The sequence below is a fragment of the Polypterus senegalus genome, chromosome 16, assembly GCF_016835505.1.
Source record: "Polypterus senegalus isolate Bchr_013 chromosome 16, ASM1683550v1, whole genome shotgun sequence".
Classification (NCBI taxonomy): Eukaryota; Metazoa; Chordata; class Cladistia; order Polypteriformes; family Polypteridae; genus Polypterus; species Polypterus senegalus.
The window spans coordinates 21532525-21559333 of NC_053169.1; the positions used below are offsets into that span (position 1 = coordinate 21532525).

Sequence of the window (26809 nt, forward strand, 5' to 3'; positions counted from 1 at the left end):
TAAATTAAGTTTATAGACACGCTCCCATTGCCGTTTGTCATGCACAGTGACGCATACAAGCATTCATGACTGCAGCTACTTCGGAAACAAAGCACGGTGTAAACCTAAAGTTTAAATTAAGTTTATAGACAGGCTGCTGCTGGCGTTTGTCATGCCCACGACTAATGCGGGATACAAGTTTAATGAGAGGACGCAGGGTATAAACGAGAGTTTTGATCACTTTGTAACTAAGTTAAAATTGCTGGTGAAGGGGTGTGCTTATGCAAATTCTGAGAGACTGTGTTTGTGGGGGATTGACAGTTGAGGCGGGTGGGAGAGTCGCGTCATCATCTCCCCTCCCATTCACCTCATTTCGCTCTGAGCTGAGCTCCGCTGCTAACGCGGTCTTGCGGAAGCAACTTAGTCACACTGCCACCAAATACTCACAGAAAAATCCACAAGTTAATACACACGCTGTCTCTAGAGTTTCTCCACACTCTGAATCCTCCAGGCACTACTTACAAAAGGTTACATTGACAATCATGTTACGTTATTTTTAAAATGTTTCCATTTCTTAGCACAAGGACAGCTGAGAAGCTTCGATGCATGTGCTCCATAACGCGTTAAAAAATAACGCATTTAATCACACTTTGCATTCCAAGCAAATTGTTTCCTTTTCTTTTTCATTACTTCTTTAACACACTACTTCTCCGCTGCGAAGCACGGGTATTTTGCTAGTTAACTATAAATTTGAAGGTTGATGAGTATGGTCAACCAAAGGTTAGCTTGTTGGGTTCAAAGCAGTTCTGATATAGAACTAAAACTTTAAAAACTAAATAAATAAATACTAAATACTTCAAAAAAGGCCTAAGGTTGACTCACTCCAAAAAGGCCTATGATGTAAACCTCAGAAGGGTAAGGGGCACCTACCAGATCCCTGGGCCAAATTAAAAAATATATATTAAATGAAATTTTAAAAATTCAACAAGATCTCAAAAAGATGGCAAACTCTTAAAATTTTTAAAATAGTTAAAAGATCAATCTTAAATCAGCTGATCAACAATCTAAACCAGACAACCAAAATATCACAAAGAAAATGGTCAAAAGACCAAAAGAACCAGATCAAGGAGTAACTAATGTCTCCGAAAAAAACACTTTAGCCCTAATTGAGAGACTTTTAAAAAAAGGACCAGGACATAATTACAGGTAATACCATTAACATAAACAGAGATAAAGAAGAAAATTACAAAATTTACGAAACAAACACACAGTCTCAACAATAGCTCACTCACTGTGAGTGTGGGTTTATCTGAAGCTACTTCCATGATTCTTGTCGGTCCTCAAGTGTTTGTGTTAGTATGCACTTATTTTTATGTGCCTTGTGCTGGTCTGGTTTTTCACCCATTTTTGGTTCCAGGCCTTATGCTGCTGAGGTAGACTCTGCTTAATCCTGAAACTGAATGAACCCTCTTCAGTTCATGGATAGATACAAGATATTGATAAGTAAAAACTTGTGAAATAAAATAGCTGTTGATTAAAATACAGTCCCATTCCTGATGCCAGGCCAGAAGAAGACAGTGCATCACTTCTGAACTGTTAGTGGACTGGCTTTGAGAAATGCAGGAAATCTTGTTATATGAGAAATTACTTGCATAGGATTAAGAGTGGAGCGCACAAAGAGAGTTTTGTTTTGTTCTTTCTCCTTTTTCAGTTTTTCCAAAATCCATTAAGTATACCTTAGCAGTAAACTAAAAATATACAATAAGTAAATACAAATCTTTACCAAATATGCAGTAAGTATTGCAGGTTTTAATCTGAAATTATAGTGTGTGCAGGCTAAAATATGCTTTTAGATCCCACTGATTGCTACATTGCTCATTTTGTTAGGCCTACCAGTGAGGCACCACTGGTATGTTAGTTGGCTATCATAATTGTACTTACGCCTTTGAGTTGTTTATTTCATGCTTCAGTTAATTCTGGATCTAGAATAAAAAGCACACATCATAATTTGTTTTTATAATGAAGTGTCCTGTAGGTTGAGTGTGGATGTCTTACCTGTGTATCTTTATTGGAATGTTGCTGCTTCTATTAAAAAATTTTAAAAATATAAAGGAGAAGTTAAGGGACTGCAGAACTCTAATTCTTCATAGTACATCTTACTGACTTTTATCTGAAAATGAAATATAGATTAGGTGGAATTTCTGAGACAGCTAAATGATAATGGAGTAAACAGTATAATATCTAATTACAAGAGCAAGTCAAAAAGTATCTGCAATAAAGTTTTCTCTTCTTTTATATTGAAGTGGTAGTTGCAAATACACATGTGAAGTTGTATGTTCAATTTCCTGCAGTGTAGATCCAGATTGGTCTGCTTTATTGTGCACCTGGTATACTGATGCTAACATGGCTGATTCCCATAACATGTACACCAATGACAAATACGTTTTTGTGGAGCGCAGATCCATCATTGACGTTCAGCACAATATGATAACCACCTTTTTCTTCAGCAAAGTGTCTATTGGAAAGGTTCAAGAATGGCCATGTGAATGTCCCAGATAAATAAACATTGAGGTCATCCGTCTGTGTTTACTGCTGCCTACAGTACTGAGCGCGCGTGTGACCTGTCTCTGGTAAACAGATGTGTGTGTGACCGTTTCATTAAATGTGGTAATAACTGAATAGACTGTCAAAAATTAGGCTCAAGTTATCTGTATATTCTTTCTGCATTCATTGTATAAATATATTGCAGATACTGTTTGACTTACCCTTATAATTTGTTGGTCTATCCAGGTAACATCATGTGCAGTGATGGGCATTAGTATAATATACAGTATTAAGTGTTGTCATCCCTAAATGAAGCTGCAATGTCAGATAATAAATAAAGTGTAGGAGGATGCTTGAATGTAATGGTGTCACTGTGGTAATGCTGTTAACTTATACCTTCAGAATCTTGAGATCAAATCATAGGCCTGGCATAAAATACATAGTATGTACCCTTACCCAGTGCGGTTGCTAAGTTTCACTGGGGACTCCAGTTTACTTCCACATTCAAAAACAGGTCTCCATTTGTCAAGCAAATCTGCAAAATAGCCCCATTTTAGCAACTTGTATTTGAAGTCTAATTTTTTGCTCTCTACCCAGTGTTAGTGACTATTGGGACGAATGGGCCAATTGACTAACCAGTAAATTGAAAGCTTCACCCAAAGATATAGTTTTGTCTTCAGTATCATGGTCCAGTATAACTGCTGCAGGTTTGAACAAGAGTCCAATGTATGTAAAATCCTCCATGTAGGTCAGTTGCTTAGCCTGTGACTCATTTCTGGGAGAGAGAACTATGATCTCTGATTTAGAGGAGCTGCTGGTTCTCATCACAATCTCGTCATACCAGTGTTTTTCTAGTGTTACAATATTATTTTAGTTAGTATTTTAGTTTTTTGCTGCATAAAGCCAAAAATGTGTCTCTCCAGACATTTTAGGCATAATTCTGGGTATATTGAGAAGGTCGGCGTTTGAAGAACAAAATAAAAGATTTGGGGCATGTAAACACAACTATTCTGAAATATGTAAGGGTGCATAATTGGTAACAGTCTTGTATACAAATGAATGTTTTAAAATTAATCGTTAAAGATACTGGAAGCCAATTATGTGTGGTGTGAACGCTGGCCCCAGCACAGACAGACGGACGACATATTTTCACCCAACACACTTTATTTACACTATTTACAATTATATAAAAGTCACGTGCACTCACGAACCCCAGTGCCTCTCGCACTGAATCCCCCAAAAGTCCAGGGCCCACAGTCTCTGTGCCTTTGCTCTGGCCGCCTCCTGTCCTCTCTCCAGCTCCGTCTTACTGCCTCCCGACTTCCACCAAATGACTGGAGGGAGGCGGCCCCTTTTATGGGGAGCCGGATGGGCTCCAGCTGCTTCCCGGCCCTTAACGGTGGCCACACCCCTGTGTGGCGGAAGTGCCGGCTGCGCACCCGGAAGCCGTCCGTGTCTCCCCAGTTGTCTTCCCCGGCACTTCCTGGTGTGGCGGAAGTGCCGGGCTCCCGGAATAAACCAGGCACGGGGCGCCGCCTGGCGGGGGCCACGGGTCCCTACAGGGCTGGGCTTCCAAGCCCTGTACCCGAGGCCCCCTGTCTAACCAGGACGGACGCCCCACTCGGTCTGGAGGAGGCACAAGCCCTCCTCCCGTCCTCTAAGCGCCCGGCGGGCTCCATCCCGGCCGAGGCCACAGGATGAACCGGCATCGGGGCGCCGCCTGGCGGTAACCACGGGCCCCTACAGGGTAGGGCTTCCATGCCCTCGACCCGTGGCTCCCAATAGAACCAGGACGGACACCCCCTCGCGGTCTGGAGGAGGCACAAGCCCTCCTCACGTCCTCCTGGGCGTCCCGGCCGGGGGCCACAGTGGTTAAAAGTGGCGTCAAAAGCAGCACTCAGATCAACAGGAATTAATTACCTTTACTTTCATCACCATCCAGTCTTAAGTGATTTATTACAATAATAATGCAGGTTCAGTGCTATGATTCACTCTTAAACCTGACTGATACTTTAGAATAAAATCATTATTTAATCCTATAAAATGTCAGACTGAAAATAAAATTGTCAGACACTGAACAGTGAAGCATGTTTTTCTTAAACAGCCTCATTTTTCAAAGCACACTGGGTATTATTGAGGAGTTTATTATTCCTAGTATACTGTTAATTAAACAAAGACTTCTTAAAAATAAATTGTTAGGACTGGATCACCGTCATGTTTTGGGGTGTAATAGGAAAACGCATGCAGACATGGAAAGGACATGCAAAGTCTATGTTGGATTTGGAAGTTAGGAGTCTGGAAATGAAAGGCAGAAATGCTAATCAATACACCTTCGTGCTGCTTTGCTGTGTGCATGAATTTATGTGAAACACACTGCAACTGAATAACCCCTGACTGAAGTGCATCCTTTTCCTCACAAACATAATAGCCATGGTCCCCAGACAGAGACCCGAAGTGTCAGGCACTTACAAAAACACTTCGGAATGCACTATTGCCACATTCTAACGGAACTTGGCTGCTTTGCAGGAGATCTGCTTACAATTATTGTGAGGTTCACCCTGTTACAATTAAACATATTTTACCTAAGGCTGCTTCTATTATAAACAGAAATAGGAAGAACAGATTAAATTTTTAACAGCTTATTAGATTTTGCAACCCTACATTTTTAATATAGCTTATTCGATTTAGAAATGCTGTTTCAAAACAAAAATCCTTTGTTTTTTTCCTCTAAATTTAATGTGACTTTCATACTGAGTATTAATGAAATATAGTTTCTGATTTCTCAATGTAGTTTATTGACTTAGCAGCTTTTTCTGTTCCTATCATAAGGACTTGCTAGAACTGCTGAGGTTAGAAGTGGAGGAGCCATGGTGTGATTTAGATGTTGTCTAAATCCTCCATCCACTAACTCTTAATAAACAGATGGTTGGTGACTGTCACTGAAGCAATGGATGCATGACAGAAACCAAACCTAAGCAAGTTGTTGAGGGCACACAGATAATGTCAACTTACAGTTGTACAGATGTAACCTAGGCCACATCTTTGAGACATGGCCAAGAACGCCCACAAAGACACTGGGAGAAACAGCCACATTTATACTGACAGTGACCAGGGGCCTCATGCATAACGGCGTGCGTAGAATTCACACTAAAACATGATGTACGGACGAAAGTGGAAATGTTCGTATGCACAAAAAAATCCAGATGCATAAATCTGTGTTGAATCAGCGTGAAGAGTAACGCACGTGCAAGCGCCTGCTGCCAGTATCATCATCATCAAATGTGAATATGCACTAAAGTGGCTCAGGTTGTGCAATATTATAACTGTTTCACAAGTTTACAATGAGGTAATTGTACTTATAAGTACAAACAGTTCTACAAGGAGCACTTGATGGACTGAGTGATTGCGTTTACAGTTCTTGGGATGAAACTGTTTCTGAACCATGAGGTCAGTACAGGAAAGGCTCTGAAGCGTTATCTGTATGGGAGCAGTTCAAATAGGCAGCATGGCTGATGCAGCGTGTGCTCGATGCTGTATACCGATAATTCTCTTTCCGATCAGCTGCTGTAGAGCTGTGATTCCACACTCAGATACAATAATATTCTGTAAATACTCCGAGTGGTGCAGTGAGAGTAATATGGAAAAAGATGATCCTCTGTGGCAACCCGTAACGGGAGCAGCTGAAAGAAGAAGAAGAAGAAGAAGGTGCAGTGAGCGTAACAACGTTGAAGCACCTATTGTATTTTGAATAGTTTGGCCATTCCGTGGACCATTATATTGTTACAGGTTAATTACAATCAGATGCCTTAAACTAATAAACAATATGCAGTTAATTTCAGTGTATATGATAAAGCCGCGTCAGGGATGTGGATCCGAAAAAGAAATGTAAACCACACTGGAACAAAAGCACTGCTTTGACGCTGGGTGCTGCCAGTTTGCAAAACCGAGCAAAGAACTTGCATACGGCAAGTATTTAGCCGGCGTGAAAATGTGCGTGGCTTTACACCAGGTTTTATACATTGCGATTTGAGCGTGGAAACGGGTGTATGTAACATTTTTGTGCGTACACACTGTTTATACATGAGGCCCCAGGTGTCCAGAGATGTGAGGCTGCCATATTCACCACGGTCACTCCACAACATGGATATTTAATTTCTTTCTGACATAAATTAAAAAGAATGCTTCGATTAAGGCTGTATTTAACATTTAGAGTAACCCCATGTCATTTTTACTTAAAGGGAGCCAGAGGCTCATCACTTTGATAATCAGTGTAACTGAAAGTTAAAACATGTGCTTTGTATGATTTTAAGTAGTTTTTGGTAAAATTCTTTTGAATAAGTGACAGAATGAGACTCAGTACAAGGTACTTAATGCAAACCGAATCGTAACACTGAAAAGTTATTACCCATCACTGAAAATCTCCAAACTTCTCTTCTTTCAGGTGGATCTGAATTACAGGACAGCGCCTTTGGATATTTCATCACAGCGTGCGTGGTGATCATTATTGCCATTTTTTCTTATGTCGCCCTTCCCAAAATGGTAAGAATGAAATATTATTCTGTATCTGTTGAGGCAAAAATGACAGAAATGTATCCAATGCATTAGCAGTTATAGAAACTGAACTGTGTTGGGTACTCAAAAGTAGAACATTGAATACCCTGATTATTAGCACTTATATGAAGTCAAGTCAAGTCAAGTTGTGGAGCTCTGCATTGTTACAGTGTGTTGCCGCACCCACCACATGACGAAACAGTTTGGAATCCCAGTTGGCAACCCCCCAGGCATACACGCTATCCATTCCCACCCTCTGGAAATTACCCTCTATCTGCCTCGGCCAGGTGTTACGTGGGCAACCTCTTGGTCTGGTCCAGCCACTCGGGTCCCCAACAATGAGGATCCTACGAGCTGGATCACTCTCGGGGAATTGCGCCACATGGCTGTAGTGCCATAACTGACGCTCCCTTACAATGCAGCTAATGTGTCTTATTTGGGACACCATGAGCAACCACTTATTCGACACAAAGTCAAACCAACGATACCCAAGGATATTCCAGAGAGACACAACTATACAGCAAGACAGGAAACGCCAGGATTCTAAAGACTTGGACCTTCGTCCTTTTGCATAGATATCGGGTGCGCCACACACCCCTTTCCAGTGACCTCATGACCCCCATGCTCTCCCTGTCCGTCTACTGACTTCATAGGAAGAGTCACCAGAGACATGAATGTCACTGCCAAGTATGTATGAACAATAAAAAAAATCATCCAATTGTTCTATGGATCAGTGAAATTGACCTAAACTGTAAAAAGGAGTCTCTTTCTTCCACTAGCATGGTAATCCTGTAGCAAGCAATGACATCTTAAATAAAATTACTGTGCTGTGTTAATGATGCAATTTTCTCCAATTTCCTCTTTTGAAATATGATAGATAACTCAAAAGGTAAAATTTCACCATGGTGCCTATGTACAAGCATAAAGTGAAAATATTTCAATTAGGAAAAGTAATCTGAATCATTTTTGCTTCTGGTAACAACTGTTATGTTTCTATAACTACACCAGTTTTTCCCCCATTCTACGGTATATCTAAGAAACAATTACCCACTTATTTGTAAAGTCTAGCTCATAAGGGTCCAAGAGGTGGCATTTTATGCACTTTTAGATGAGGGTGGGTATAGGAATATATTCGAGGATTTCCCCAAGGGCCTGAAGATTCCATACATTGATGCCTACTTCAGTTAAGGCTCTCAGTTTCACTATGTCTTCATCAGTCACTCTTTGCAGGCTCTTTTTTTATCTCTTGTAAGGGAAAAAGATCAATACGGGTCTATATAAAATACAGACAATGTCTCCGTGACCTACTCCCAAGATCAAAGTGTTAACCTTGCTTTCAATTCAGAAGTTATAGCCTGTGTAAACAAGGCGCTATATAGCGCCTGACCCGGCACTGACCACACTGAGGCACGTGTTCACACTCAAAGGCTTTATTATTTTTTCTTCAGCCGTGGGCACACGTCTTCCCCGTGTCCCACCGGCCCAACACAGTCCAAAGCACAAACACAAAAAACCAAACACTTTCCTGCTCCACCACTCCTCCCAGGCAACCTCGTCCTCTTCCTCCCGATTCTGGCCTCGATTGCTGGGAGGCAGGCCCTTTTATGCCCCACCCGGAAGTGATCCAGGTGCCTGACCAGCTGGTCTTAATTGCACCTCCGGGTGGGGCTGATAAACCGTCCAGTGTGGTGGCTGGATCTCTGCAGCACCCCCTAGCGGCCACCCCATCTCCCAACCGGGCTGCTGTAGTGGACTCCATGTCCCATGGAGCCACAGGGGAGATTGAGGAGGAATCCACTGCCAGGGAGACTGCCCCCAAGCGCCCCGGGGGAGGTATTGCAAAGTCCATGATGGCTCCCCCGGGACGTATGCATCAGAGGCGTCCCGTCCGGGCATGGGACCCGGCTGTCCGTCACACCTGCTAGATTTACTTGTTTTGTAGCCTTCAGAATATTACCACAGTTTCCTAAGTTTTACTTTGGGCATTTTAACCTTGAGGTGTAGTTAATTGAAATGTCTTAAAAACATCTTGAATATCACTAACATTCTATCGTATATAATGTAAAGTATGATATGGCCTGAATGAAAAAAATATTTATGTATAAAAACAAATGTCAGTACAGTAGCACTGATTCCTAATGGATTCAGCATTGAGTATGATTCCAAAGCCCTGATTACTCATGTGGGGTTTGCATTTTATGCTCATATCTGTCCCTTTATTTATATATCCCTTTGATATGCATGTTAGATTAATAGGCAATTTCAAATTGACCCTTTTTTAAAAGTGAGTGTGGGTAGACTGGCCTTTTTCTGCAGAATGTGCCCCATGTGACCCAGAATTGGGTTAAGTGGGTATGAGATGATTATTTAATGTTATTGTCATTATATTTCACTACAATGAAATGTTTGTGAATGTTGTTAATTGATTGATTGCCCAGTCCAGAGAGAGTCCTTTGTCTTGTCCTTTGTGGCCCTGGACAAGATTAAATGAGTATAATAATAGAGAGATTGATGGAATTTTGTTAATTTACAGTATAAATAACTTTATTATTGTTTTAGTTCTGTCCCAGACCAATGAAAGTGTGCGAAGCATTTTTAGTTTACAAATAAATACCAATGACAAATATTGTAAGTTCCTCCAGAAAGGCACTTTCTAAGGTGCATTCGCAGGATTCTAATGGGAGCTTCACTGTATCTAATTGCACATTCACTGATAACTACTGCATGGTTGAGCCACCAACACATAATACATTAACATAAAATTTTCTATTCATATATTTACAACGAATCATCAAAAAAACAAAATGAATATTACAACTGTACTAATCTCTATCACAGCACCAAATGTGGATATCTTTACCGAAAGCCCTGATGTTTCACCATTAGTTGAACCTCAGGTTTACTGCACAGGTGCCTGCTTTACTTTTCTTGACTTCTGGAAAGGCAGTTACTACTTACTGCATAGTTTTTCATAGACCTAAAGAAAGGAGACTTGGAAGCTGGGTGACTAAATAATGCTCCACGTCCTTTAAGCCCACATGAATAATTTAGTAGCTGTTCATTCATTGGGGGTGGATAAAAACTTCAGATTGTCTTATTAGTTTCCTTTAGGCATTCTCTTTTTCAAAATTAATTGGGAAGAGGGCTTTCCATCATATGACTTTAATTAAATTGTATTAAGAAGTTGTAGGGCTGTAGAAAGTAGTTATAAGGGTTAGTCTAAGAACATCAGTCCAATATAAGATTTCTTCACTTCTAACATGAAGTATCTAAAGCAGTGGTTCCCAACCTTTTTTTGGCCATGTCCCACCTAGGCCTCTCTAAAATCATGATGTCCCCCACTGTAACATATACAGTAATCCCTCCTCGATCGCGGGGGTTGCGTTCTGAAAAAATCCGCGAAGTAGAAACCATATGTTTGTATGGTTAGTTTTATATATTTTAAGCCCTTATAAACTCTCCCACACTGTTAACATTATTAGAGCCCTCTAGACATGAAATAACACCCTTTAGTCAAAAGTTTAAACTGTGCTCCATGACAAGACAGAGATGACAGTTCTTTCTCACAATTAAAAGAATGCCAAAATATCCTCCTGTTCAAAGAATGTGTGTCAGAAGCAGAGAATGTCAGAGAGAGAGAGAGAGAAAAGCAAACAATCAAAAAATCAGTATGTGCTTTTAAGTATGCAGAAGCACCGCGATAAAGCGGCATTTTTTAGAGGAGCGTCCGTATCTTCTAGGCAAACAGCCCCTCTGCTCACACCCCCTCTGTCAGGCAGAGAGAGTGAGAGAGACAGATAAAAGCAAACAATCAAGCACCGCGCGGGAAGCACATCGTATATCATTGAGGAGTTTCATTTAATACGTAATGCATGCTCTGATTAGTTAGCTTCTCAGCCATCTGCCAATAGCGTCCCTTGTATGAAATCAACTGGGCAAACCAACTGAGGAAGCGTGTACCATAAATTAAAAGACCCATTGTCCGCAGAAATCCGTGAACCAACGAAAAATCCGTGATATATATTTAGATGTGCTTACATTTAAAATCCGCGATGGAGTGAAGCCGCGAAAGTCGAAACCCGATATAGTGAGGGATCACTGTACCTTATTCTTATTATTACCTATTCAAAAAGTGAACTGCTACTCCCGTGGAGGAAGCCCATAATGTCATTAATTTGGTCTAAACAAGCGTCCAAAGAACATGGAAACTAAAGAGGGAAAGATAGTTGAGGTACTGACAAAGAAATCACTAAGAAATTGTTAAAAAAATAATGTAATATGAAAATACAGCAAATACAGTTTTGAAAACATATAATAAGAAATTTGATATTCATAAATATAAAATAACTTTAATGACAGCTTTTTCTGTAATATTTTGATCATTTTATATTTTTTTTATATTGCAAAATTTTATAATTATTGTTACAATTCATATTATTTTAATGGCAAAAACGATTTCTAAGTAGAAAAACCCAAGCCGGTTGTAAAATCATAAATTAAAGGGTTCTTCACCATCCCTTCTATTTTTATATAAATGTCTCTGTAAAAAATAAAATTTACTTGTTTACTTTTTTCTAGCATTTTTAACAGTGAATTTCTGTTTTTTCATTTTATAAATTGTTTAACGTACCTAAATTCTCAAATTGCCCCTCTAAAAAATCAAATTGCCCCCACAATGGGGCATGCGCCCGGTGTTGAGAATCATTGATCTAAAGTCTTTCTCAACAGTGCTGGTGCAAGGTGGGATCAACTCTAAACAGTGTGCTTGTTCATTTCTTTCCCTTTTCACATCCACACTCACAATCGTACAGAGTCACCAGTTAACACAACCTGCACAGTTTTTGGATATGGAAGGGAAATAGCAGTAATCCAGAAAGACACAGGCACAGATAGCGCCACACAGTAGAACCCAGAACTCACGGTGCTGTGAAGGAGCGTCAGTTATAAATGTGTTACCCTTCTGCCCATAAGGTATCCCACCCAAGCATTTTCTTCTATGAAGAAACAAGAAAAATATTCCAGCTAGGCATCCAATTATTTAGTCTGGAAACTCTTGATCAAAACTGACTGAATGCGAGAAACAAGCATAAACAACAGTATTGATTAACCTGTGTGCATGAGCAAAGTTAATAGGCATGAAGAGGGATTAATGAGAGCTAAAGGATCGCAGGATGAAAAACAACAGAAGAAGAATTCATGAGGTAACAGCCACAGCCCAGGCGCTCTAAAGTGTTTTGTAACCTCATAGCCTGTCAGAGTTTTTAGGTACTGCTTATGTTAAGCGCTTTCTGTGTATCCACCAATGCTTGGTATGATATGTTATGGTATTTTGATTAAAACATTTTGTTAATATCTGTTTTTTTAACCAGGGCATTTCTGTAATTATTGTAGGAATTTTTTCAGTATTATGCAAATAAAGACAGCAGTCCCTCAGGTGCCAATAGTGAAGCGAACAACAGGCTGGATCTACTAAAGAATGGTGAGCATAAATCTAAAACACATTAGAAATTGTTGTTTGCTTTGCTTGGCATCATTCTGCGTTACTTAGCAGGCCTTTTGCTATCAAGCACCTTGCACATGTGCTCAGTTACTCATTAGTGGCTATTATAAATATTTTTCTTCCGTCCTTAAATATCATTAATCATCAATAAGTGTGAAGGACATAAAGAGACCTAACGTGTTATCAAAATGTTTACACAATAAATTAATAAATTAATCTAATATGTTTCCGGACATGGTTTTTCACCTAGGGCTATTCAGGTTTAACCAAAGATTAGACAAATGGTCAATTAGCCCCAGCCAAATTTAGCCGGAATCTGACTGAATACAGACAGTTATATTTTCTTCTTTATAGATTGTATTTTTTGTATTTTTAGACAGTACCAATGGGATTGAGAAAAACATGCCAGAAGAACACATCACACCAACTGTTTCAGTATTTGCAATTTTTAAAAAGGTAAGAATCACACCCTACTCCAGAGAAAATATGAATCATTACTAGTGGAATATAATAATATTTAATTCTGTTATTAACATTGAAAAAAAATCATTGCATTAATTAAAAATGTAAGAGCAGTTATCCTCAGATTTCTTGCAGTAGTTAATTTCAGAATTTTGTGGCTTGCACCATGAACTTCGCCGAACTCTGCAGAATCTATTGAAGTCAATAGGGAAGGTGAAATTAAACTAGTTTTGAGCCGATTACAATGGTGCAATGGTATTTTAAGTGTCCCAAAGGACTAAGGAAAAATCTCCCAACTATCTGGACCAATTGTTGTGGCCAGAAATGTTGTCTGAGCTGTAATGCAGACGTGCTAACCACTACATCACTCTACCTCAAACAAAAATAGACACATATGGGATGATAATCGCAAACACGCTACTACAAATGGGCAACAAACTATCAGTAAGTAAAATATATATATATATCATTGTGTTCACAGAGTTCCAGTTTGAAATAGACATTAGCTGTGCAACAAAATGGCAGTATGGGACTGGCTCATTCCATTGTTTGAAGTCGCAGCTCCAGGCTAAGCTGGAAAGTCTTTTTTTGTCTGTGAAGTACTTTTTCCTTACATCAAAATAGTAATAAATCTTTCATTACTAGTGTCTCATGTATTTTGTGACTCGGAGAGAGAGAGGGAGCGGAGCGTGAGGGCTCCTTTAAGGCTTAATTTGACTCATAGCTGTTGCATATGGCTAATTATGCACATGTAATTATTCATGGGATGTTGCACAAGTGACTGAGTGAGCATACAGGGTCTGCATTATATATCCAGTAGCAGTACTCATAATATACTCATTATGGGCAGTTAATGTACCCCTTAATTGAAAATGCTACAAGTTTTTTGTTTTTTTTTTAATGCATTTGGGGTGCAGCTGGATCGGGTCATGACATCAGGCATGCATGAAACAGATCGGGCAGCGATCTTATAGTATGCATGTGTAAAAGTTCTGTGCTTGGCTTATACAGCTCAGTCGTGTTACACTGGCCTCACAAAGCATCGAGGTACTGGCAAAAAAGTTTGTCTAAACCAGCCACATGGTGAATTTCCAGTGAAAAAGGTCATTGGCAAGCATAGCATATTTGCATTAAAAACACTTTGGTGAATTTTATCAGTCAACAAGGTGGTGAATTTTACACTCTTAACAAAAACAGTATTTATTTTATAACACATTTTTTAAGTTAAGTTTTCAGTGAAAATGAAGCCCAAATGTCATCTACTGTATGTTGGTAGAAAAGTTGCCACAAATTTTCATTGTATTTTTAAGTTACATTTGTTTGTTTGGTTGACACCTTTACCCAAGGCAACTTACAACATTTGAGATACACTTGCTTACATTTCTTTTTCATTTTTTTTATTTTTCCAATTGGAGCACAAGCAGGTGAAATGCTGGCTCATAGTCACACAGTGTCAATATCAGGATTTAAACATACTGTCTCAAGGTTTGAAGTCCTAAACCTTTACCACTACACCACACTGCCTACCATTAACTCTTAAATGTCCCAAGGTATACTGTTTTCACAAGTTTACTGTCTGAGCCCATCTCACCCACAATTGTCCTATTCATTCTTTCAGTAGCTTTTCAGCCTCTTTGCAATAAAGAAGCGTATACTTATGTACACATTTCACTACTTTTATTAAAGGATAACTTCAATATTCTTCAAGTCACAGTTATTCCTTGACAAATATGATATATATGGGTATGCCACATGAAATTTTGATTTAATGTTGAGCTCTTTCTATAAATTTAAAAAAATATCTTGCCCACAGAGTACTTTGAGAGGCTGGTGAATGAAGAGAATGAGAGAGAAGGTTGGATGATGTGGAGATTGTGAATCAGGAAGTGCAACGGATTAGCAAGGAGGAAGTAAGGAAAGCTATGAAGAGAATGAAGAATGGAAAGGGCGTTTGTCCAAATGACATACCTGTGGAAGCATGGATGTGTTTAGGAGAGACGACAGTGGAATTTTTAACCAGATTGTTTAATGCAATCTTGGAAAGTGAGAAGATGCCTTAGGAGTGGAGCAGAAGTGTACTGGTACCGATTTTTAAGAATAAGGGGGATGTGCAGAGCTGTAGTAATTACAGGGGGATAAAACTGATGAGGCTCAGCATGACATTATGGGAAAGATTAGTTGAAGCAAGGTTAGGAAGTGAGGTGATGATTAGTGAGTAGCAGTATGGTTTCATGGCAGGAAAGAGCACCATAGATGCGATGTTTGTTCTGAGGGTATTGATGGAGAAGTATAAAGAAGGACAAAAGTAGATACATTGTATCTTTATGGATTTAGAGAAAGCATATGACAGGATAACAGGAGAGGATCTGTGGTATTGTATAGGGAAGTCGGGAATGGCAGAGAAGTATGTAAGAGTGGTACAGGATATGTACGAGGGAAGTGTGACAGTGGTGAGGTCTGTGGATTCATTCAAGATGGAGGTGGGATTACATCAAGGATCAGTTCCAAGCCCTTTCTTATTTGCAATGGTGACAGACAGGTTGACAGACGAGATTAGACAGGATGTTTGCAGATGAAATTGTAATCTGTAGCGAGAGTAGGGAGCAGGTTGAGGAGACCCAAGGGAGGTGGAGATATGCTGTAGAGAGGAGACGAATAAAGATCAATAGGAACAAGATAGAATACATGTGTGTGAATGAGGGGAAGGTCAGAGGAGTGGTGAGAATGCAGGGAGTAGAATTGGCGAAGGTGGATGAGTTTGAATACTTGCGATCAACAGTATAGAGTAATGGGGAGTATGGAAGAGAGGTGAAGAAGAGTGTGCAGGCAGGGTGAAATGGGTAGAGAAGAGCATCAGGAGTGATTTGTGACTGACGGGTACCAGCAAGAGTGAAAGGGAAGGTCTACAGGACAGTAGTGAGACCAGCTATGTTATATGGGTTGGAGACAGTTGCACAGACCAAAAAAAAAACAGGAGACAGCTGGAGGTGGCAGAATTAAAGGTGTTAAGGTTTGCTTTGGGTGTGACAGTTTGCATGTTCTCCCCGTGTCTGCGTGGGTTTCCTCCGGGTGCTCCGGTTTCCTCCCACAGTCCAAAGACATGCAGGTTAGGTGCATTGGCGATTCTAAATTTTCCCTAGTGTGTGCTTGGTGTGTGGGTGTATGTGTGTGGCGCCCTGCCCGGGGTTTGTTTCCTGCTTTGCGCCCTGTGTTGGTTGGGATTGGCTCCAGCAGACCCCCGTGACCCTGTAGTTAGGATAAAGCAGGTTGGCTGATGGATGGATGGATGATATTCTTGGTTCTCTAAGTGTTAAAATGCAATTAGCTAATGCTGTCTGTTTTTTTTTTTCTTTTTTTCACAGATCTGGGTAATGGCCCTTTCAGTGTGTTTTGTGTTCACAGTTACTATTGGAGTTTTTCCTGCAGTCACAGTGGATGTCAAGTCCAGCAGTGAAGAAAATAGTACTTGGAGTACGTATGTCATCTATAATGACAAACATATTGCTAGTTTTACTTTGCATTCTCTTTAGCATAGTTATAGCACAACTGCACAGTCCAATTCAGAGTCACAGTTACCTGAGGAGCCCATCCAGACAGTATCAGGTGCAAGGCAGGAAACAGCCTTAGGTAGGACTTCGATCCTTCATAAAGCTTTTCCTCACAAATACATACCCTCAATCCCCAATAAACCTAATTCACATTTTTTGAGGGATTGTGGGAAGAAAACTGAGTACATAGAGTAAAACCCACACAGACAAAGGAAGAATAAGCAGACTCCACATGGGCAGCAACTGAATGCAGAGTTACAATCTAGGATACTTGATCTATGCTGTAACAGTGCTGCTCTGCCACTCTTTAGGTAGAATAATTGAAACAAAAACAGCAAATATCAAAAAACTGTAAAACTGGAGGAAAACATAAAATTGTTTTCAATTCATCTTTTGTCAATACCCAGATTCTTCATGACAAATTAATTGACAGATGCAGTCTATTCCTGCGGCAATGGACACAAAACTAGAAACAGTTGTGGATAAGACATTTCTCCATTTTAAGCCTGACTATGTTACACCTACAGTACATTAATACTATAAATAAACTTTAATGCAAATCGGTGTAATAAGGTTGGAAACCCAGCTACCCAGAGGCATTGCACATGGAGAGAATATGCACACTAAGAGTAATAATGAATCAAACCTAGAATCTGTGACACAACATCGATCACTGTGCTGTCCAAAAAAGAGATTTTGTTTTATTTTACACTTTTGCAAAGTGAACACCATTCTAATGTATGTTATGAACTAATTGTAATAAAATTATAAACATATTCAGAAATACAGCAATATATGCAGTATTATGATTTAAAGACAATAAAATTACAGGACAGACTCTAAACACCATTGAGTATTCATTTTGTTGTTTTTTTTAGTTATACACAATGAGTGTTAATTTTGTTACTACATTTATTGCAGTACAAACGACTGGCAGCCCGATCGAATTGGGCTACAAATTCTACATTTGTGAAATCCATACTCTCTCTGCAAAGAATTATTTGGTTTTTTAAGTCCTTGAAATGATTTTGTTATCATGGCACTGATTTGTGCTTAAAATAGACCTCTTCGGCCGATGTAATGAAGAGCTTCCTGTTTAAACGGGGCTGCGAGACGTGAACTCAGTCAGCTCTTCAGCGCACCTCATTTGATTTTTTCCAGCAAACAAATTTTCAAAACAAACGATTTTACGATTCTAATCAGAGTTGGAGTAATAATTATGTTGGCGTGGTCATTTTAGATCTGAGATCGACTAAAATTTAAACAATGACCGTTGCTAATACCCAGCCGTCATTACTCAGTTTGCCAATAGATGTCAGAAGGACGGATCCCAAAACTGAACTGCCCAAAGATAGATTTCAACGTACCAAGCAAATGCCGATACGTTCTAAATTACTTACGGTTCCGGAGCTGTCGAAGTCAGTCGACGATGTTAGTCCTGGAAAGTACGCCCCACCAAACCAACGTTCCAAAAACCAACCGAACTTACTGTTATCTGCTTGAACCAACACCGACTTTCTATACTCTGCTGTCCAGTGGTGTCACTGAAGCATTCGAACATTCTTAGTCAATCATGCAATACTGCGTCCGCGTTTGCCACGTATGGCGTTATTTCAGTGCCACTATTCTGAGCGCACGTAAAAAAAGATTGCAAGTGCAAGTGTTGCATTTTGAGGGGAAATTTATTTTGAGCGTACAAAAGCTGAATTTGAGTGAACAAAATTCATTGCTGCGTGCAAAAAATGTATTTCAGTGTTTGCACTTATCCATATACACACACACAATAGCACCCCCTCTCGCTCAGTTTTTTTCATTTGCGCTTGCTCGCAATGTGTTGCTTGCGCTCACAACATTCTCTGCTGCAAGCGCTCAACTCTCTGTACACCGTTATAAGTGTGCCACAAAACCAACCAATCACAGACTTGGTTTCAAAAATTCTGATTGGCTCTTACGGTCTCCAATCAGCTCGCTAGCTGCTGCATTCCAGAAACAGTCCGAAATGTAGCTAAATCCAGCTAAACCCTAATTAAACCCCAATTTGCGGATAATATCTTTAATTATTTTATTTTAAAAGAGAATGTTGCGAGCGCAAGCAACACATTGCGAGCAAGCGCAAATGAAAAAACTGAGCGAGAGGGGGTGCTATTGTGTGTGTGTATATGGATAAGTGCAAACACTGAAATACATTTTTTGCATGCAGCAATGAATTTTGTTCACTCAAATTCAGCTTTTGTACGCTCAAAATAAATTTCTCTTCAAAATGCAACACTTGCACTTGCAATCTTTTTTTACGTGCGCTCAGAATAGTGGCACTGAAATAACGCCATAGCCACGTGATGTTCTAACTACAGTGGCAGAGTCCCATTACATGGTTCTAACTTGTATTGAGTCGAGGTATTGACGCGAACACCATACGGGGTATTGATGCGAACACCATACATACGGATAGTATCAAATTATATATAAGGATATCACTGATAATGAAAATATAGCTTCAAGGTTTTTTCTTTCATTTATTTTTTATAAAGATATTCCTTTACTCAGATTATCGCAGGGTCACAGAGAGTCAGCAGGCACTGAATGGGACACCAGTGAAAAAAGCCAGGCATACACATTCATGGAAGCTAACATAGTGTCCCTCAATAATTTTGGAGGACAGCAAAGTACATACAGAAAACCCACAAAAAGCACACAGAGGATGTGCAGTGTCCTCCTATGCAAGTGAGAAGACTGGGCATGAAATCTGGGTCCCTGTAGTTTTAAATTATTCTGTGGTAAACTGGTACCCTGTCCAGGGTTTTTTCTCTCCCTGACACAATAGTGCCAGCACAGGAATAAGCACTTCATGACCATGAACAGAATTAGCAGTTATAGATATAGATAGATATTTGTTATGTATTACATACCCCATGTAGTTTGTAGCGATGGCCAAGAAAAATGTTTAATTTCACGTTTTCAAGTTTTTAATATAACAGGGTCTATGGTAACCAATGCTGGACAACAACAAAAACTATCAAAAAGTCCATGAAATAAATCTCATATTACTCGTGTCACATAATATAAATATGAAGTTATCTAGTCGTATGCCCACAACATCTCAAAGACATCTTTTTTCTTAGAATATTGTTAAATAAATTACTTCAGTAATACACTGTCATTAAATTAAAAGTAGACACGCTCAGATGAGCCTGAGCATGTGGATCATGAGATTTTTTCATTGACTTTTTGATGCCGTTTTCTGGTGTCTAGCATTGGTCACCATAGACTTATACTGTAACAGAAACTTTTCTATCTTTGTTCTGAATTAAAACATGTCTTTAAAAGTTTTTCCTGGACAAACTACATGGGGTAGGTAACATATAAAAAAATATAATTTTTGCATGGAGCATTTCCATTTCCTTTTGTTTGTTTTAAAATTTGTTAATTATATTCTCATTTCCCAGGTAAATATTTCATCCCAGTTTCTTGCTTCCTGTTGTTCAACTTGTGTGACTGGGCTGGAAGAAGCCTCACTGCTTTTGTCTTGTGGGTAAGCAAGCATATCCTTCTTTATCAAAGTTATTTTTTCTAGTGTTGTGAGCTCCTCTTTTTGTGTGCACTCTTTTGTTGAAACTACGGTAGGTCTGTATGGCGCTTAAAAGCGATCTAACTTGTCTTCTTGTTTCAGTTTAATAAAAAGATAGTTAAGGCTAAAGAAGGCTGATGTGGAAGACGCCTTAACAAAGACTCCCGAATAGGCCTCACACCAATAACAGTAGCAGTAGTTGTAAGGACTCACTTAGGAGCCTAGTCAGAGCACATGGCCAAGTAAGGGTGTCCCTCAAATTAATGCATGGTCCATAGGCAAACCTTATCTGTTAAAGAAGTGTAAAAGCCTCTAGGGGGAGCTAGATAAACAGATTTGACTTTCTTTTTTATTGATTGTAAGCTTACAGTTTAAATGACAATGTTTTACTACTTTTATACCTCACTTTATTTTATGGAGATTATCCTTTAATCACTGCATTTCGGCACTGGCCCAGTGATGCTTCTTGCATCTTCTCCACATTCACAAGATCTGATACTTCCTTCCTCCCTAAGCCAATTCACTTTTTATTCGGGTTCTTCTTTAAGCTGCTCTGCTGCAGATGCTTGCTGGTAAGGCTACCAGCAAACGCTGCTCAACCACTGCATTTCATCCAGAAGGTTGCTACCTAACTGGTATAATTTGTTCCACTCTTCCCCCATGCTGCCTCTGCTTTGTAGTTTGAACTGAGTTCCTGTTGCTGCTAGGATCCTGTTTAAAAATCCTGTTTGAGACAACATGGCTTTGCCCCTAAATCCATTTTTGCCTGTGGTCTTTTTATATGTCTCTCAGGTTCAACCTCCCACTAAACGTCACTTTTTCCAGATAAGATATAAATAGATGCAGTGACCTTGTTCTTGCTGTATGTAACAAGCTTCCTATTACCTTTCAGATTCTTTTTAAGAGTCTCCTCGGGTTAGTTGCTTACTGCGGCTTTTTACCTTTCCACTCTCCGCTAAATATCATTACCTTATTCTGACCTTGCTGTTTGTGAACAAACTGTCCCTTGGTTATGGTGCTTGTTTATCATTTATTCCTAGGACAAATTATAGTACTAAGTTTCTGTACTCTACCAAAAACAAAATTTATTGCCTGTAATGTTGGTCCATCCTTCAAATTTAAATTTACATATGAACATACTGTGTATATATAAAAGGTATGTAAAATTTTTGAATATTTTTATAGCATATTGGTTAGCACTGCTACCTTACAGCTCCAGAGTTTCAGTACTACCAGTTCGGAGTTTATATTTCCTCCCAGTGTTTGTGTAGATTGTCCAGTTTCCTCTCATGCCCCAAAGACATTCAATTTAGTTTAACTGGCAGTCCTTGACTGGCTTAGTATGCATAAGAATACATGTGTGCCCTGTGATGAACCGGCACTAACTCTGTCTTTCAATATTGCCTGAAAGAGTTTATTGTGGCATCAGTGTAGTCCTCAAGTTATTTTCACAGATGCACTTTAACTGGCCATTCACCCATCTTGGATCAATACATTTTGGAATGTCATGTTTAGAAAAAAAGTGGCAGAGTGATTCGCATTGTTTCTTCGCAACCTTGGGAGTCTGCAATACCCCCAGTGTGGAGTTTTCCCACTCTTCTCACATCCTTGTTAGTTTTCATCTAATATCCCAAAGATCTGTGTGTAAGCTTAATTTGGTGGTTCTAAATTGGCACAAAGACAGCGAGTTGGGGTGTGTGAGTGAGTGCACTCTGTGATAGGCTAGTGCCCCATCATGCTGCCAGTCACCACTAGAGCTAGGGCTCCTACTTTGGGCCTAGTGCTGGTGGGACACTCTCTGTATGCCAACAATCTTAAACTTAGATTAAAGGCATTCAGTTAATGAATGGAAGCATCCTTAGGAACATAGTAGTATGCTACTGAAACTGCAGTTGGCACTGGATTAGCCTGTAGCTTGTTCTTTTAATGTATGTAACACATTGAGGGTGCACTTTTCTACATAAAGTCCTGATCAAGTTCATGAGTCTACTAATTGTTTTGTCCCTCCATCTACACAAACAATGACCTCAGAAGAGAGACCGTGTCCAGAAGGTACAGAGCTGACCGCATGGCAGAAATGTCTTGAACTGGAGACATCTCAGCATTGGCCATTTATGTGTTATCTAATCCACTTAGGTTTATAGCAAGTGCTTGAAAATAGTAGAAGAAGTAAGAAACATTACCTAAAATGGTGGACTTTGCAGATTACTTCCCAGCCCAGTTGATTGGTATAAAAACAAGTAAACCAACCTGCTGAGTCTAAAGGACATTGCTGCAACCTTGGAACCTACAATCACCAAGACTACATGCTGCGTGATAGCCCCCAAGCCTTGTCTATGGCAGTGTAGATAAAACGGGTATAACATGTTTTATTGAATTTTATATCCTAAGCTTATCATAATTATTGAAAACATATTTTATCATGAAAAAAATCAAGACTGTTTTATTGCCAAGCATTTGATGAGAATCAACATTTCCAAATCTGAGGACATGTTTCTCTTCCTGACCTCATCTTTTACAGGTAAGGGTGGAGCAGATTGCCCCAAGTGGAGGAATTCAAGTATCTCTGGATTTTCTTTATGAGTGAGGGTAGAGGAGATGCGAGATATACCAATTAATCTGTGGTGGTTATGTTGATGTTGTATTGAAACATGGTGGTCAGTGGCAGCTAAGTCCTCAGAAGAAGACGTCTTTGGTTTACCATCCGGTTTACATGGTCTTGAGTTTTGGGTATTGACTAATACAATAACATTATGAGTACAAGTGGCTAAAATGAGGTTGATGCACAGGATTGCTGTGACAGAGTGGAGAACCTGGCAATACAGGAGAACCTTTACGTAGAGATGCTCACAGTCAGTCATTGTCCAACCCGCTATATCCTAACACGGGGTCACAGAGGTCTGCTGGAGCCAAACCCAGTCAGCACAGGGCGCAAGGCAGGAACAAATTATGGGCAGGCGGCCAGCCCACCGCAGGGCACACACACACACATACCCACACACCAAGCACACACTAGGGACAATTTAGGATTGCCAATGCACCTAACCTGCATGTCTTTGGACTGTAGGGTTAAACCAGAGCACCCGGAGAAAACCCACACAGACACGGGGAGAACATGCAAACTCCACGCAGGGAGGACCCGGGAAGATAAACCCAGGTCTCCTTACTGCGAGGTAGCAGTGCTACCACTGCGCCACCGTGCTGCACAGTAGAGATGCTGCTTCCCTAAAATCCAGAATAGTCATTTGGCATGTTTTGGACATAAACTTAGAATCCCTTGTGCATCTCACAGAAGGTATTTCAGGAACTGCCTTCTAGGAGAAAAAATCTGGAATAGACCCAGGACATGCTGGAGGGATTGTATCCCGGCCTCAGAGTGTATGGGAATTCCCAAAGATGGTGCCGGGGGAAGTTATGGAGGATTGGGTGACCTGGTCAAACCAAGCTCAGCATGTTGCTTCTGAGACCCTCATTATGACAGCTGAGTTAAAAAGATGATGGTACTAAGTTTTAAAGGATAGTCTCGACAGGTTTTGGAGTTATCTGACACCCCCACTGTACTGTAGTTTAGGGCTAGTAACTGAAGATGGAAGCAGAATGCCTGAAATTGTAGATTAAGAATTAGGTGGCTTATTTGCGTTACAGGGTGGCGCAGTGGGTAGCGCTGCTGCCTAACAGTTAGGAGACCCGGGTTCGCTTCCCAGATCCACCCTGCGTGGAGTTTGCATGTTCTCCCCGTGTCTACGTGGGTTTCCTCCGGGTACTCCAGTTTCCTCCCAAAGTCCAAAGACATGCAGGTTAGGTGCATTGGCGATCCTAAATTGTCCCGTGTGCCCTGCGGTGGGGTGGCGCCCTGCCCAGGGTTTCCTGCCTTGCGCCCTATGTTGGCTGGGATTGGCTCCAGCAGACCCACGTGACCCTGTAGTTAGGATATAGCGGGTTGGATAATGGATGGATTTGAGTCACACGGCTCTCATAATTAGACGCAATCCTTTAGATTTCTTAAAGAGACTGTTTATAGCTCTTGCAATACCATTTGTAAGATGGTGGATCACTTTTCTTCAGCTTTTTTTTAACTTCAGGGTTATTTATTATTTTTTTGCTAAACAACAGTATTTTAATGGGGTAGCTAAGGAGTGAGTCATAATCCCCAGTCAATCCATTATTTCCTGTGAACATTTTCTTTCAGCTGGTGGCAGATCATCAGACACACCAACAGTAATTTACTCCAGTTTTCTTTCTAGGCACATCTTCTGTTAAAATCCACTTCAGAGTTTTTTTTTGTTTTTTTTTAGTTTTCTTATTTTGAGATATGATTTTTCGGTTTTCCAAATAGCAACAGCTTGATTTGACCGCAGATCTGAATTACAAGTTAACATTCACTTGACCTTTAGATGAATGGGTATTAAATGAAAAACAGCTGTTTGTGCTCTTGTGCTGTTTTATACATTTAACTACATTGCACTAAATGTCCATACATCAGATTCACAGAAAATCTGCCAACACTTGACAGCATTTGCCCATTCATAAAGGAAGAAAGTAGAAAGTGCGCTGGAGCTGTGCTTTAAAGCCTACTGCATGGGAATGTTATTTGTCAAGCAGTGTTGTCAAGCAAACTGTCAAGGAACAGAGAAAATACGGCGATTATAGAAAAGCAGAAGTAAAGAGTTTTCTTACAGGAGCCTACCCTCCTAATTTTTTAAATAACACTCACCCGAGGTGGAATTAGTACACAAACAATACAATACAATACAATACAATTTAGTTTTGTTTAGCCCAAAATCACACAAGGAATGCCACAATGGGCTTTAACAGACCCTGCCCCTTGACAGCACCCCAGCCTTGACTCTCTAATAAGACAAGAAACCACTCCCAAAAAAAACTCCAGTAGGGAAAAAATGGAAGAAACCTCAGGAAAGGCAGTTCAAAGAGAGACCCCTTTGAAGGTTCCACTCAGAACAGGCCTCGCCATGGTCGACCAAAGAAGTTGAGCACACGTGCTCAGCGTCATATCCAGAGGTTGTCTTTTGAAGATAGACGTATGAGTGCTGCCAGCATTGCTGCAGAGGTTGAAGGGGTGGGGGGTCAGCCTGTCAGTGCTCAGACCATACACGGCACAAATTGGTCTGCATGGCTGTCGTCCCAGAAGGATGCCTCTTCTAAAGATGATGCACAAGAAAGCCAACAAACAGTTTGCTGAAGACAAGCAGACTTAGGACATGGATTACTGGAACTGGAACCATGTCCTGTGGTCTGATGAGACCAAGATAAACTTATTTGGTTCAGATGGTGTCAAGCATGTGTGGCGGCAACCAGGTGACGAGTACAAAGACAAGTGTGTCTTGCCTACAGTCAAGCATGATGGTGTTAGTGTCATAGTTTGGGGCTGCATGAGTGCTGCCGGCACTGGGGTGCTACAGTTCATTGAGGGAACCATGAATGCCAACATGTACTGTGACATACTGAAGCAGAAACTGAGCCGCAGGGCAGTATTCCAACATGATAACGACCCCAAACACACCTCCAAGACGACCACCGCCTTGCTAAAGAAACTGAGGGTAAAGGTGCTGGACTGTCCAAGCATGTCTACAGACCTAAACCCTATTGATCATCTGTGAGGCATCCTCAAATGAAAGGTGGAGGAGCGCATGGTCTCTAACATCCACCAGCTCCGTGATATCATCATGGAGGAGTGGAAGAGGATTCCAGTGGCAACCTGTGAAGCTCTAGTGAACTCCATGTCCAAGAGAATTACAGCAGTGCTGGAAAATAATGGTGGCCACACAAAATATTGACACTTTGGGCACAATTTGGACATTTTTCACTTAGGGGTGTACTCACTTTTGTTGCTAGCGGTTTAGACATTAATGGCTGTGTGTTGAGTTATTTTGAGGGGACAGCAAATTTACACTGTGATACAAGCTGTACACGAACTACTTTACATTGTGTCAAAGTATCATATCTTCAGTGTTGTCCCATGAAAAGATATAATAAAATATTTACAAAAATGTGAGGGGTGTACTCACTTTTGTGAGATACTGTATATATATATATATATATACATATAGTAACAAAATAAGATGCTTCTCGCACCCTTGTACCCTCAGACTATACGTCAGACACCAGGTAAAATCCAATGATGATATTTTATTATAATAATAAAGTGCACAAAGCACGCTCCTCTCCACAATTCTTCAATAAACAATAAATCACAAATACAATAAACCAATCCTCCACTCCCAGACGCTTAGCCACCCTGCCTCCCAACTCAGCTCCTCGTCTGGGAGCTCCCACAGTCCTTTTATATTCCCTGACCCGGAGGTGTTCCTTCCCAACAGTCCACAAGTCCTTATTCCTTCCGGGTCAGGGTAAATAATGTTTTTCTCACCCCGGAAGCCCGTCGTCATAGGGCATGAAGAACTCTTTGGTCATCCCTGCAGCTCCCTCTCGTGGCCCCCATGGCATCCAGCAGGGCGGTGCATAAAAACTACATGGTCCATAATGCCCTGCTGGTCTTCTGGGGACCTCCATGCTGCAAGGAGGGCTCCACCTGGCGGCTTGGGGTATTGGCCGGGTACATGGCGCCATATCTTACAATATATATATATATATATATATATATATATATATATATATATATATATATATATATATACACAA

General features: G+C 40.4%; 1 protein-coding gene across 8 annotated transcripts in view; it reads left to right on the forward strand.

Moving 5' to 3' along the window:
* The window catches only part of slc29a1a (solute carrier family 29 member 1a), a 196284-nt gene that overhangs the window by 157007 nt on the left and 12468 nt on the right, over positions 1-26809 (forward strand). For all 8 annotated transcript variants that reach the window (XM_039738837.1, XM_039738832.1, XM_039738833.1 and 5 more), the window contains 5 exons: positions 6965-7062; positions 12466-12553; positions 12951-13030; positions 16399-16507; positions 20028-20113. In XM_039738837.1, the coding sequence (XP_039594771.1) occupies positions 6965-7062; positions 12466-12553; positions 12951-13030; positions 16399-16507; positions 20028-20113 (461 nt within the window). The remainder of the gene's footprint in view (positions 1-6964; positions 7063-12465; positions 12554-12950; positions 13031-16398; positions 16508-20027; positions 20114-26809) is intronic.